The 15,643-nt window shown below is 40.9% G+C and overlaps 1 protein-coding gene across 2 annotated transcripts in view; it reads right to left on the reverse strand.

Annotated features, from left to right (window-relative positions):
- IleRS-m (Isoleucyl-tRNA synthetase, mitochondrial) overlaps positions 1-15,643 on the reverse strand; it is a 62,719-nt gene that overhangs the window by 45,442 nt on the left and 1,634 nt on the right. The window contains exons 2-7 of one of the 2 annotated variants that reach the window (XM_045732388.2): positions 13,614-13,736; positions 11,236-11,413; positions 10,952-11,115; positions 8,312-8,446; positions 5,194-5,422; positions 1,946-2,112 (exon numbers count right to left, since the gene is read on the reverse strand). In XM_045732388.2, coding sequence (XP_045588344.2) covers positions 1,946-2,112; positions 5,194-5,422; positions 8,312-8,446; positions 10,952-11,115; positions 11,236-11,413; positions 13,614-13,736 — 996 coding nt within the window. The remainder of the gene's footprint in view (positions 1-1,945; positions 2,113-5,193; positions 5,423-8,311; positions 8,447-10,951; positions 11,116-11,235; positions 11,414-13,613; positions 13,737-15,643) is intronic. The other variant, XM_069333747.1, reaches the window with a different exon arrangement.

Raw genomic sequence — 15,643 nt, forward strand, 5'->3', positions numbered from 1 at the left:
TTACGTCGGGACCCGGGGCAGAGCCGTCCTCCAAACCCTCTACCCCTGAAGAAAAGGTAGAGTCCAAGGGAAAGGCAGACAAGGGGGCCTGCTGGTGGGACCCAGAAGCCTCGGCAGGAGGAACCGGCTCAAATGCCTCCGTCCCCGACCCGGATGGGGCAGCCCCCGAAGCAGCCCGAGTCTCTCCACCAACTAAATCCTGTGCCAAAGCCGAAAGCCGCATACGTTTCGGAGCCGGACACAGGGGGGGTGGTGCAGGAAGAACCACAGGGGAAGGACCAGAGGGCGTAGGAGTCAAAGCCATAGCAATCAACGCCCCCAGGTCAGGGTCCCTAAAGCCAAAACGGGGCAGCCTCGGGGCATCCAGGTGGGAAACCAACCTAGCGCGTTGCAATAACCTAAATCTAACATGCAACGCTGATGCTGCCTGTACTCTAATAGGAACATCCTCAGAGTAAAACCTGAGCACAAGCAGAGAACAGGACTCGCAAGACTCCGGGTCAAAGGTGTCATTGACCCAACAGGCAGCATGACGGAGGCAAAACAGGTGACTGTCACCCTGAGACAAGGGCACACTGCAACCTTCAAACCCGCACAAGGCAGGCTGGAACTCGGGAGACGCCTCCATGGGTCCCCGAGCCCCGACAGGGGTTTCCAGGGCCCGTAGGGTAGCAACTACGGGAAGCCCGGGCAAGGTGATGCTAACCGGTTAAGAAACCCAAACAAAACACGGGTAAATGATAATACTGAAAGCTCCTGGGACGTGTACAAGCACGGGGGCCTAGCAGAGGACCACCAAAACAATACCAGGGGAACTATGGGCCCACGAGGCAGCACCTCCACCAGGCAACCAAAAACAAAACAAAAGAAAAACCCCGCAAAAGTACACCGTCCCCAGAGCAACAGGAACCGGTCGCCGCTTAGGTGGCAGGCCGCGCAACACCTTGACGCCCTAACCAGCACAAAACCACTCCCTACCCAAGGCCAAACAAGGGCCCCAAGCCCCAGCTGGCCCCAAGGGCGAGGCAAATGCCGAGCAGCAAAAACCTCTACGGGAGCGGTTCCCGAACGCCCCAGAGAAGATAACCCTGACACGCAAGGGCAGTACTCACAGGGCGCCTAGGGAAGGAAGCCCTAGACGCATGCAGCCCCGGCACTGATGAGGTACTCCTGGCCACCGCACACCACAACAACAGCAGAGAACGCCACACGAGGCAAACACCGCCAAGGAATTTGAGGCCAGAGAAGCGTCTATCCCGGTTGACACTAGCTTGCGAACTGACGGCAGCCGGCGCGGTGAGGTCCGGGGCCCCCTCCCTCCCCCTCCCGGGGAGGGGAGGGCTGCGCGGACGACCGGCGCGGCAGTAAATTGATTGTTTGATTGTTTTCCTTGGGATTGTAGGGAGTTTTCTACCTCTCTGTTCGGTTTTTGTTGTAGTTTTTTACCATGTGGGGTTTGTTTTGTTACGCCTACCTTTCTGGGTGCCTAACCCCGGTCGATGGCAGATAAGGAAAACCCCCAACCATATGGGGTTTTCCAGGGCCATTGCTCCCTGAAACCTCTCTGAAGGGGCCAGGTTCTGGCGCTGGTCCCTGGTAGGTCTGAACTCCATAGCTAATGTCCCGGTCTAACATAACACACATTAGCCCGATAAGCTCCAGGGAGCCGTAGGGGCTCCCCCCAGAAAAGGCCCCCCACAAGACAATGTCCAAAGTATGGCCTTCACTTACCTGAAAACAGGGACTCGATAAGCAAGATACATTCTGAATAGTAGCAGTGCCAGCACCAGGATAATGACAGCCCACGCAGTTATGAAGAGGCCTGTAGTACAGCCGAGGTGTAGCCACCTAGTGATGTTAGCTGTACTTTTTTATTTTACCATAAAAGATTATCATCTGCATCAAGAACCAGTTAACAAACAATTACTAATTCTCTTGCACTTACTACTGGAAGTTTCTGTTGCAGAGCAACAACAAAATCATCATGGCCATGTGCAGGTGCAGTATGAACAAGTCCCGTTCCTTTAGTCATCGTAACATGGCTACCCGGGACACATGGACACAGTCGCTCGGTAAGAGGATGGCGATACTTTAAAGAAGACATCTCTGAACCTTTTATAAAAGAGTTGTCTATAATTAGTGGCCTTGTAAATAATAATAATACATAAACTAACAAAGATATGCAAAGTATATTTATTATTATTAATGTAACAAAGCAACAGTAATCTAAATAGTTTGCATAAAGGCTTTGTCTATGTACTATATTCATTTCAAAATGTTAGAATTGTAATTCAAAATTGAAGCATTTCAATACAGACAACTACACACGTCTCAAACACAGTTTTCTTGGATTAACAAATTTCTTGGCAACAATATGTCCTAATAAATTTGTTGGTTACAGTTGTATGGACAAGACATAAGAGAACCTTGAAGCACAGTTTCCCTTGCATGCCACCCAAGGTGTCACAAGCATGCACACAGCCCGGCATTAATATTTATGGTGAAGCACTCGTGTGTTCATTACAACTGTACTTCTCAATTTACCCAAGAGATTTCAAAATATCTTTGCACTTCAGAATACATGCGATACAAAATGGGGTTTCATTCAAAAGAAAATCGGTCAACCAGGATTTTGGGTGCAATGAGAAAATTCTGTTCTAGCTATCAGACTGATGCGATCAACTGCAATGGAAAATAATAGAAGCCACCAGAGAAGCAAGTCTACATGTTCCAATATACAGTATTGGAATTGTGATGCTGACATATATAACAAAATCAAGCACTGAATGAAATGAAACTAAGTTCTGGTTCAGCTGAGCCTTAGGTTTCACCAGGCCTCTGAGACCCACCATTGCCTACTGGGAGCCAGGGCCACGATCACTCTTTCTACGAGGAAAAAGTAACTTGGGGGATCAGAGATGAACTCTAAATCAAGGAAAATTTAACCAGAAAGCATAAATGCAATAAAACAAGCAAGTGCAAGAAGAAAACTAGGTTCCTAGAGGCAATAACATAAGCAATCATTGCCACACTAACTGTTATGCACCTAATCACCACCAGATGGCAGCCCAGGTCATCCGAGGTACCAACCAGCCTGTCCTTCATGTCCTTCATTTGGTCAAAGTCCCCAAAATCAAACTTCTCCACCCCACAGAAAAAACGAAGCACAGGGAGCTACTGATGGCCCACTGTAAATCCATCATTAGATGTAATGAGATGCCTAATTCTGCTGTGTCCCTTGGTGGTTTCCTGAGCTACTCACTTTGAACCTTCTAAATTTTGGGTACCACACGAGGCTCTAACAAATCGCGAGTGCCTACCGAACACCAGATCGACAATCTAGCCTGCTTAATCAAAGCAGGAATAGGGAAGTTTTGAGATACAAGATCACCAGAGCATCAGCAGAAAGACTACCAGAAAGAAAGATTGCACCAAAGCAAGCAACTGCTTGTACAACATTTGCAACCCTGATGCAAACTATGTACATTCCCATTGTCTAGATGTAACCACTGGTTAGCATTACTGTACTTCCTTGCCACCAGATGGCAGCCCCAGCAACCCAAGTGTCCTAGCCAGCCACCCCAGTCATTCACATACCACCCCAGGTAATAATCCCTCATTGCCATGAAAAGGAGAGTACTGTAATATGGAATCAAAGAGCCAACAAGAGATACAGAGGCATTTTATTACATTCAATGCTGTACAATATCTCTGGGGGGAATTCCCTCAAAGGCTCTCCAAGCTAACACACAAAAGAGAACAGAAAAAAACTTACAGTGGCAAGAAGGAAATGCCAGTAACCCTAGAGGGAATCAGCACCAAGAAATAATTACCAGTTGGATGGTTGGAACAAGTTAGGTGAGAAGGTGGTTGAAACTAAAACAGGCAGTAATTTTACAGCAATATATGACAAAGAGTGCTGGGAAGATGGGACACCATGAACGTAGCTCTGATCCTGTAACTACACTTAGGTAATTACAAGGTACCAAGTTGCCAAAACATGATTAGAATGGTAAAACCATGAGCTCAAACATTCCCCCAGAGCATACTGGAAGTGAACAGTGCTGTGAACCCACAGATACTGTACCATGTGCCCATGGATAGACAATAGGTAGCATCACCCTGTTAACACAGGTCACGTCGGGAAAGGACAAAGAACAAGCAGCCGAACCAGAAGAAAGAAATACAGATCGATAGCCTCACTTCATGTAGGTTCAATCCCCAACTGTCCAAGTGGTTGGGCACCATTCCTTTTCCCCATACCATCCCAAATCCTTATCCCTTCCAAGTGCAAATAGTCATAATAGCTTGGCACTTTCTCCTGATAATTCCTTTCCTTTCCAGTCCAGGCAATCCAGGACCTGGGGCAACATGGATTGTAAGCCTCCAAACCACACAGACATGAAGAGTGCCACCTATGAAGGAGCAAACAGCTTGCAAATTTGATGAAAGGAATAACACTTTCTCTGCCTCTGAATATTTGACAATGCCATTTGCAAAGGGGATAAATCAACCAGAGCCTAGCATGTGTACTGTACCCTAGGTGGATCATAAAGTTCTGGCATGAGAAGCAACCAACAAACACTAACTCAAAAATATTTATACAGGATTTGTTCACTAGAGAAAGAGCTACCAAAACTATCATGGGTATTAGCAATAATTATGGAGTTTAATTGTTATTCTAGCTTTTTCTTTTTCATATTATCTTTGTTCAATGCTCCCTCCATTCTGCTCCATAATACTTTACCCATTAATAATGTACTTCATAGCAGATCATCGAGTTAATTACGAAGTCTAGAGCTAGTTTCATTATTAATTCTTATTGTTAAAGCCTAAAAACCACTACAAACTTTTCTAATATATATTATTTAGTTCCACATTACATTTCAGAAGTGCACATGTACACTAATATACATGCCATGATAAAGGCCTAATGTAAACCCTACAAGAACAAGTGCTAGGGTTAATAAATACAGTATTAAGCTTTTTGCAATAAGATAAGACAAGATATTTATTCAGGTAATGATACATACATTGAAAATGAGTTCCAAACATTATGTGGGATTAATAGAGCTAGTATATACAATGCCTGAAGCCACTAATACACACAGCGTTTCGGACAAATACATTTCGGGGTTTTTGGGTTATGGTTATACTCAACTTACATATCAGAAACAACTATTGTCTACAGACCTTTAAAGGAACAGAATGGAACAATATCTTCACCAACAGCTTTCTTAAGTTCGTGTAGCAACTCTTCCGCCCAAATGAGAGCCACTAACTGCTTCTTCCATCTGGCTAGTGCTAACGTATATACTTTATCTGGAGCGTAGCAAATGGCCTCATTTGAGGGGAGTGTCCAGGGAGTTGTGGTCCATATTGCCACATAAACATTTGGATTGTTATATTCTGTTAGCTTGTCCTGCGAACAATAATAAAATATTTTTGCATGAATTCTGTTCAGCCTTTCGAATACTGTACTTTCAAAACAAGTATTTTAAATGTTATTTCAATACAGCTACAAAATGCACTTTCGAGATACATATACTGTACATGTACTCAGGTTTATTGGTTAGTGGTTTACAAGATTAACTTTACTGATAGGTTACCTGAAAAGTAGTGGCTAGTATTTTTGACTTACAACTTCAAGTTTCAACCCATTACAACCGAGTTCAATTCCCAAGCAGGGTGTGACGTTTGGGCATGCAATAAATACCCCAGATCTAGGCGACTGTTACAGGTTGCTTCCTGGGGAAGCAACCTGTAACAGGTTCTGTAACAACCTGTGACTTGGTTCTCTGAGTCTTTGGACTAGGAGAACCTTCCTATCCTCAACAATGGGTACACAAAGAGAACTATCAACATCAAAAGCCCAAGACTTTTCAACACTCCCTCTACACATAAGGGGCATAACATTGCTGCAGGAACGTTGATCCTCAGAACCAATGCTAGGTAATTGGATCCAAATGCATACTGTACTGTAATTTAAAGACAAAAGTTAAGAGTTAAGTCACCAGTTATTGTTTGCTCTGAAAACAAACTATTATCTAAAGTGTACCATCAAACTACATTAACAAAAACTTTTTAGAAACCCTCCAATTACACTGTACTGGATATTAGCTTTACAAGTGCAAATATGAAAAATATTTAAAAACAAAGTAATTTAATAATGTTGAACATATCCAATCAAAGAAAACTGTCAGTCGCAGATTTTCATAAAGTTCATTATGAGGGATATGGCAGGACCCCGAGTTGTGTAGCTTGGCCAACCTTTATACGTAGCGAGTTACGTGAAGTAGGATATCTTTAAATGATTTTACAATTTTATCTAGTAATTTAGTGCAAGCAGGTGACCTGACACTGGATTATACTCCAGAAGATGTCAGATGACGACTCCAACACCCAATGACATGATTATAATGTACACAAACACGATGACAATATTACAAAGGAAGGCAAGAATAATACAGTATAACCACAATATGCATGTTAGTACTGGCAAAATTATTATAAAAATCAAGCACTGACAGTAATTAAATGCCCTTTGTTGGTTGGCCTCCAGCAGCTCTGAGCTTAGCTCTGGTACTACCAAACTTTAGCTAAATACATCAGGCCTTCATGACCTATCCATTGCCTGCCAGAAGCCAAGGCCAGAATCTAGATCACTATGTGACAAAGGGAAGCTTGGTTATCAGAGAATAATCGAAAATGCATGGTTCAATCAAAAACCTCTGCAAGCAAAATGCTTCAGGAACATGTTCATAAACTGCAGGTTGAGGCTGCAACTTCAACCTTGGAGCAGGAGCCATGGCAAATGCTGCCGAGCCTACAGGGGCAGATGGCAGGATTGCTGGACCCAGTGTGGAAGGTGGGGAAAACCAGACCCCTCAACACGGAAACAGCACAGACTATTATAGTACTTGTATACACAATAGGAGACCCCAGTAACAGTGGACACTTGGCAATATACAATGTAAAAAGATCATTACTGTGCTGGTTTAGAAGGGGAAGAACCTCCGATGTACCTGCATCTCAGGGTTGGATAGCACAGAGGAACTGGATCCCCAAGGTCTCTAACCACCAGAGCATACATACATACATGACTATACCACCCTTTAGAATATTAAGAACCTCCCCACTGGCAAACTTCAAAGCCCTGGAACCCTTCCCCAAAAGAGCTATAGTTAAAGCCAAAATCCATAACAGAACCCAAGGAATGGGACTGGAAGAATGAAAGTACAGTAGTGCCAAACAGAGGTCTCTATCCCCTACTGAAGGACTCTCCAAAGTATCACAACTGCAAAGGTGTGTTAGCTAAGACTTTGTGGTGCCAAAATAAAGCTCAAGGAGCCACTGAGGGGTCACTCTTAACAAAATATATAATGTACCTAATGTACCACCAGATGTACCTAATGCTTTATTACAGAATAAAAAATACCGATAAGCTTTGTACAAATATCCATTCCATCCGATTTCCATAATTAAGAATATAAAACAGAAGAAAATAAAACATTTATATCCAAAGAAAATACTATAATATGAGCTACAAGTATGTTAGGGTCTATTAACAACAGTCTAAATACCTGTACTGTATACATAATATTTAATTGTATATCAATTATATTAGCACATAATAATAATTGATGACAGCAAATACAAAAAATATTTATTGGAGGAAACAGTGATTTGTCCCACCACTCACAGTGGCAAACCTTACCTGTTAGCCATCATGTAATATCTGCGTTCACCAAATATTACAAGCTATCTTACTAATTCACAGAAACTGCACTAATGTAAACCACTATATATAACTTCCAAAAATCATTGATATTTATGCTGTTATATTTGTTAGCATATATATAGTACATTATACAATTAAAACTGTTACTTTAAAAATTAATAAAACAGTTCATATCGACTCCTCCATTATATATGGAGGATCTGCATTGGGATCTGCCAGCCTCCTACTCACCATGGAAAGTCTTAGAAACACCTGGTAAAGGGAGGAGGAGGTGAGGCATGAACCATACCACTTTACCCAAATCGAAGCAGCAGAGGGTGTAAGGAGAACTGCCGAAACATCTCGCCCAGCCTGGGAATCTCACTCGGACAAATCCACTGTGAGCCAATTTCATTAACCATTATGCTACAGGCCACATGCAGTAAATACACATTTACTTTTTTCTTATAAATCAATTCCACCAAGTCTTGTTCGATGCCATATTCCATGCAATTTTTCTCACAAATAGATATCCATATTTCATGATTCAGTACACCTTTAGTATGCTACATCAAAAGTAAACCTATTTACCTGTATAAATTGAGGTATATTACTTGCTGGCAGAGCAACATATACTGATGGACTGCAATGCTGAGGATTATACTCAAGCTCAGCCTCAGCTAGAGATGTTCCCGAAGATGGTGAAAAATACACTGGTTTGTAGTCCTGCAATATGTTACACATTGAATTATATTATATCATTTCATTTATGAAGTACTGTATACAAACTAAATTTATATAAATATGAAATTTTAATCATTAATTTACAGTTACCTGTACTTTAAAAAACTATATTCTTTATCTCATGGTGTGGATTAAGAGAAATTAATTTCAAAGAGCAATATTGCTTGGCTTCACCAGAGCCACTTCCATTTCTTCCATTATTTGTGGCCACAACAATAATGTAGGAATGCCACTCAAAAATAATTTCTGTAGTATACAGAACTTATTTCCGAGAATGGTATATGCCGATTCTTACTCGATGTCTTCGTATGCTTTTTATTTTCTTGAACTTCGTGACCCAAGTGATGCATTATTGTTCCCAAATGTTACTGAATGAGCAAGAGCAAGATTCCATCCAAATATTTGCATGTGCCAAGCAGTGTCAACAAATGTGTTTGAACACCTAATCTGTAACCATTTAATTATGTTTAGCAGAGGTTCCCTAAACCTATATACAGTACAATAAGATAGCTAGGAATTGTCAACAAGGCTCATCAACTGGTAGCTTTGCCGAGCTGACTACAGTTGAATGTCAACAAATCAGAGTCACAGGGCCTCTGATGTCATGGCCACAGGGAAATATGGCCATGACAAGGAGGAAGTTGACTCTCTCCATGCCCCATGGCAAGGAGGGATTTCAACATGAGCAGATATAGAGGAAAGACCTCAGGCACGGATCGGTCTGTGTTTCCCTACAATAAATCAAGCCTAAGAAGACCTCTATGTCTATATCTGCAGTGCCTTACATATATGTACTACAACCAATAATGCACAAACAAGCAAGAGGTCATAGTAATAATACTGTACCTGGTTTGATCCTACTAGTTATGTTTCATCTAGTTAAATAAAATATATTTTTACCTACTCTTCAATCTGCCATTTTCCACACACACAAACACACGCCACCAGCCCTAGGGGGGGCTGGTGGCTGAGTGGACAGCGCTCTAGACTCGTGGACCCAGGGACTGGGGTTTGATCCCCAGCACCACCAGAAAAACAAATGGGCAGTTTCCTTCACCCTGATGCTCCTATTACCTAGCAGTAAATAGGTAGCTGGGAGTTAAACAGCTGCTACGGGCTGCTGCTTCCTGGGGGTGTACAGTTGATCGATTGATAGTTGAGAGGTGGGCCAAAAGAGCGGAGCTCAACCCCAGCAAGCATAACTAGGCGAGTACAACTAGATGACTACACAGTCTCCACTCTGGATCCGATTAGCAGACCTGGAATATCTTGAGTTCTTCACACATCTTGTTATTTTCTGTTTGGATGCTTCCTTGTCTCCTTGTCCTTATCATATGATCTCTTACTGCTGTTTTGCTCCACATATGGGAATGTATCAGCTTTGGCTAGCTCCTCGTCAATGGTACTAGTATATTCAAATAGCCGCTGTGCTATTCTCCGGAATTTGATGCACTAATTTCTGGGAATTTCTAGTGTCTCCTTGTTGCATTTCATGCTCAATATACTGCCATATACGACAGCCATATACAACCCATGTGTCGTCATGAAAAGTTGGGTGTAACTAGCCCCAAGCACATAGCTTCAAATCTTAGAGAGACAGACACATTCTCTTTCAAATAGATTAATCTACACCAGTTCATTAAATAGTCTAATGTAACTCACACAAGGTGCAACAGCTTCAAGCTAAACATGCAGGAGACACAATGGGAAATGCTCTCTCACCCAGTGTAATAAACCCATTAAATAGCCTACCAGCCAAAAGCATAAATACCAAGACTGCTCCAGTTCAAAACACAATGGGAAAATCCTCATGAATAATGTGGGGGGAGCCTTTATCAAGCCACAAGTCCCTAAAGAATAGAAACCTCAGAAAACAAATAAAGATGAAAATCCTTGAGGAGCGAGTCACATCACAAGACCAGACAAAACACATGGACAGGATATGTCCATTTACAGTACGGCACCCACAAAAAAATAAAATAGCGTTGAATGTTATGAAACATCAATTTCAGGAGCAGCCCTGAAGCCATCTTCCTGAGATTCTTTCATACTAAAAGGTCACATCAGCCACAGCCTGTTATGTTGGCCTACAGGGAACCAGAGTCAGAACCTGGTTCCCTGAAAGTCATTGCAGCTTTACAGACAACTGGAGAGTTCACAGAAAATGAAGCTTCTAAAAAGCACCAAAGAACTACCACAAACGAGTCACACAGAACAAAGGGGTCACTCGAGCTCAAAACTCACTAATACCAATTACCACTACCAGGCAGCCTGGCCTCAGCACCCGGCCAGCTCCCCCCATCAGTTCTGGACCCGATGAACATACCTCACAGCACTCAGGGTTGTAAACATCACCGACCCAACCAGTAGCATAGCAAGGAGGAGCGGGACGGAAAGAATGATAATCATCCAGTAGCAAAGATAATATTTAATACTGATATATTTGAATAGTGCTAAGAACATTACAATATCATAAGAACACTTCACCTGATAAATGTTGCCATTTTCATATAGGCTGGCGAAGAGGTACAGCTGCTTACTGACATACTCTGGATCATAAGTGCGATAGACATTATCCCAATTTGCCAAGATTCCCCAGCGCTCAAATGCTGAACGCTGGATCTTCACAGCCTCTTCAGCAAATCTTCTAGCTGAAAAAAAATTTGTCAGTCTTTTAGTTATGTATATTATAAACTCAACTCATAATTTAATTTGTGGTGCACAGTAATTATTTGTCGTTCAGTTCTGCAGAGATATTTAATGGCACTTACCAGCTGCTCTAATTTGAAGAGGATCCTTTTCATTAAACTTGTCTTGTGTTTTTTTCTTCCTTCTATTTTGCTGAAGTGCCTTTAGTTCAATTGGGAGGCCATGGCAATCCCAACCAGGAATATAATGCACTTTATACCCTCTCAGAAGCTTATGCCGCAGAGTTATATCCTTAAGAATCTGGGAATACAATCACAGATAAGGATTTGAGTATTTTATACTGTATATGAAAGGTGCTTATTGAACAAGCCACTTAATTACCCCTACAGAAAATGTCTTGCTCTCTCAAGAAAATGCGCAAACAACAGTCTGCCCATGGTAACAGTTATTCTTTGACATATCAATCATCTTTTAAAATTCAATCAGGTTGTTAAAGAAAAAGAGAGAAACACATGACTTTTCTATCCAGTCAAAAATGACCTCCAGAGGATTTATTCACCTACATTCAAAACCTCATCTAGGTGATACTCAGCCACAGGGTGACCACCTAAACATCGCTCTGATAACTGTTGGTCTTCCCACCTGTTAGTTACACAACCCGTTCTCGCAAATTCGTAAAGTCAATATTGACTTATTAACTACGTGCATAGGTGATATACTAAACATAATAGATACCCTTAAAAAGATTCATAGAAAACACCGACCTTACCTAACCTTGTTAGTATCTTAAGATAAACATCTTATTGCTTCGTAATTACAATTATTACTTAACCTATACCTATTATAGGTTAGGTAATAATTGTAATTACGAAGCAATAAGATGCTTATCTTAATATACTAAGTAGGTTAGGTAAGGTCGGTGTTTTCTATGAATCTTTTTAAGGGTATCTATTATGTTAAGTATGTCACCTATGCACATATTTAATAAGTCAATATTGACTTATTAAATTTGCGAGAACGGGTTGTAGTTACACCATACCACTATCAATGTCAACACCTACATTGTCAACAGAGTAGCGAGGAGAGGCCCACTTTACATTTAGCCTAACTCATCCTTTAAATGCAATGCCAGTTTTTCAGACTTATCCCTACCTAATAAAAGCCCCAATTGGTGGGAACAAAAGCCCCAAATGGTGAGAAATAACCAGATACCTGGAAAAGTATGCCAGACCTCATTCAGAGTGAGGAACAGATGAGGTCTATCACAGTCCTCAACAAGGCAGAGGACCTCTGAGGTGGGAGAAGGGCAGCCCTACACCAACAAGCAAGAAGACAGTGGTGTAATCAGGTATGAAAATGAAAGAAGCTAAACCAGCATGACCAAGAACATAAGATAGAACCTCCAATAGGGATGAGGAAAACACCCAGTCACCCAGACTGCCACATAGACAGGCGAGCCAGTCACCAAGGAAGAGTCAGAGGGATACAAATGCCAAATCTTTACTAAATACCAAGGATGGGAAGGCATGACTAGCCATGGATACGAACTGCGAGAGAAGGCGTAATCAACCATGCATAAAAACAATCACTTATTTAATCCAAGCACATCCTTGGTGAAAATGTAATGCCCAAGACATACAAGAAGAAGGGCAAAATCTGTTTGCAACACAAGCACACAGTTAACTGCTAAACTTCCAAAATCAAGCCTTGCAGAGGAGAACGAGTCCTGTGTGCTACCCAGAAGTGAGATGACTAAAGAGAGGCTACCCTGTACAGGAGAAGCCCAAACCCCTCAGGGCAGGTATCTCTGGTGGAGCAAGGGAAATGCAAGCTGACCTACGTAACCCTGACCCACAGTCAGAACAAAAAGTAAGGCTAGAGCACACACAATGTTGGAAACATAAAATGCAATTGTGAAAGGGAATGGAAACAATAAAAACATAATAAATCACAACAAAACTAATGTTCCATTAGTGTGAAGCAGATGATGAGTCTGTCAGAGATCATCTCCCACAAGAATTATTACACTACAGTAACCAGGTGAGCGAGAGTGAAGATAGGCTTAATGGGTTGACTTGTGATCCCCAAGTATCCCTTGCCTGAGAGAAGACAACCAGATTCTGGTCCTGGCTTCCACAGACAAGGGAAGCTACTGAGAAGCCCCTCCCAGAAATATACATAGAATCATATTACACAGTATACTTAATATTACAAGCAAATTAACTAATATTTCATGCATCAATCACTTACTAAAGAATCTATATTATGTGAACATACTCTTCTAGTAAATAAATTGAAAGTTAATGTAACATCATCTGTTAACAACATGACCAATATTGATACACTAAACAATGTAGTATTACTGTACCAATATTGTACAGTATACAGTACTTCAAACCTTAGTCAAATCATAGCTTATTTTTATCTACAAAACCTAGTTCCCAACATTAACACGGCACCAAACTTGTTTATAGAAGAACCAGTACGGTGAGCATCACACCTTGTTCACAGCATGACCAATATGAGGTCGTCCATTCGCATAGGGAGGGCCATCATGCAGGACAAACTCGTGTTCTCTTTTCTGCTTTCTCTGCCACTCGTAAAGTGATGCAAAATCTGCAGCCTGTAAAAAAGAAGCACAAAGTCACATTTATAATAATTAATAATTCACTGTGTCGGGCACAGGAAACCAGTGTATTCATACACGTTAGGCTTTCATCGAGGTTCAAGGTCAAATTACTGACCCCACCCACGATGCAACCCAACAACAAGCTGACTAACTCCTGAGTACCTACTTACTACTAGGTGAACAGGCGCATTAGGTGAAAGTAAATGTGCACAATCATTTCTGTCCCGCCCAGGAATCGAACCCAGAATTCTCGATTGTGCATCGAGAACGAACCCAACTGTACTACCCGGCCCTCTTTATGTCACAAATGCAAAAATAGTTACCATCTCAAAATAAAGTAATAATGACAAAACTGATTGCAGTATTGTACTTGCCATTTGCTGTAAGAAAGGCATGCATCATAATATATACAGTATTTTATCAAATTTAAAAAAATAATGAGTACAAAATAAACCTAAAATCTTGAAAACAGTACCAATAGTACTGATAACAATTGCTGATCCATATCATATGGGGTCAAAGCCTTTACAAGTTAGCCAGACATCCAGATTAGCAGTAATTCTTGCTAGAAAGGTAAATTAACATATTCACAATTTTGTGTATCACAACCAACATAATTTGTATTTTCACACACAATAAACTTGAATTTCCATTATTAGGGTAGATTATCAAGGTCTGTTTTGACTGTCAGTTTCGAAGGCTTCTTCTGTTGACCATAGATCTCCAAATGTCATTCAGTAATCTTGCCGAAACTCTCAGTAACCCGGATCTCTGTCTCAGTTTGGCAGACAAACTGACTCAATTCTGTTTGGATTACTAAAAGGTCTGGATTAACAGGGTATGGATTTGTGAGCTCTTAAAGAATCTTCATTACTTGATACAGTTCACAAATGCACCAGTAGCACTCCTACTGAGCCAAAATGGCATTTTATCCCAATCATTATGCTGTACTGTCTAAGCTCACTTATCCAGACTATGGGGAAGGGGCCCCTCAATTTAACTTTTTTTAATCTCTTCACAAGAGAAATTTCCTGTCGGGTTAATAATGTCATCATTCTCTGAACGTATTTTAATCTCTCTACATGCTCAAATGAGTTTATATTCATTCAATAACAGAGACCAAACTGAACTGCATAATCTACATGGGGCCTAACAAGGATAAGACACACCTGAAGAACAATATTAGTGGTCTTGCTACTAACACTTCTAGAAATTAATCCCAGTATCCTACTTGCTGCCTTATTACATATATAAGATAAGATGTTTATTTATATATATATATATATATATATATATATATATATATATATATATATATATATATATATATATATATATATATATATATATATATATATATATATATATATATATATATATGCACATATATATATATATATATATGCACATATATATATATATATATATGCACTGATTTTTTGGCTTAAGATCCCTACTGATCATGACTCCTAGATCTTTCTTGTAATTCCAACATTGTCCTGCTGCTATCTGGGAACTATTATTATTACACAAGCTCAGAACCATACATTTTTCAGCATTAAACTGCATCTGCCAATCTTTCGTCCATTTTTAAATGCTGTCTATTGTATATCACTTGTATTTCTGAATTTGTTTCCTGCTCTATTCTTGTATCGTCTGCAAATCTCCCGATGTTGCTGTTCAATCCTGTTTAAATTGTTTACAGACATGGTAAACAACATAGGACTGAGAACAGGAGATGATTTTTCACCCACTGGGTTATTAACCCATGGAACTGCCTACCTGCCAAAGCCATAAATGCCAGAACTCTGTTAACTTTTAAAGTACAGCTAAAAAAGATCATCAAGGCAAATGAGGGGAACTTTGACAAGCCGCCGGCTTCCTGTTCTCGTCGAGGCTAC

This window comes from Procambarus clarkii, chromosome 4, assembly GCF_040958095.1.
Source record: "Procambarus clarkii isolate CNS0578487 chromosome 4, FALCON_Pclarkii_2.0, whole genome shotgun sequence".
Lineage (NCBI taxonomy): Eukaryota > Metazoa > Arthropoda > Malacostraca > Decapoda > Cambaridae > Procambarus > Procambarus clarkii.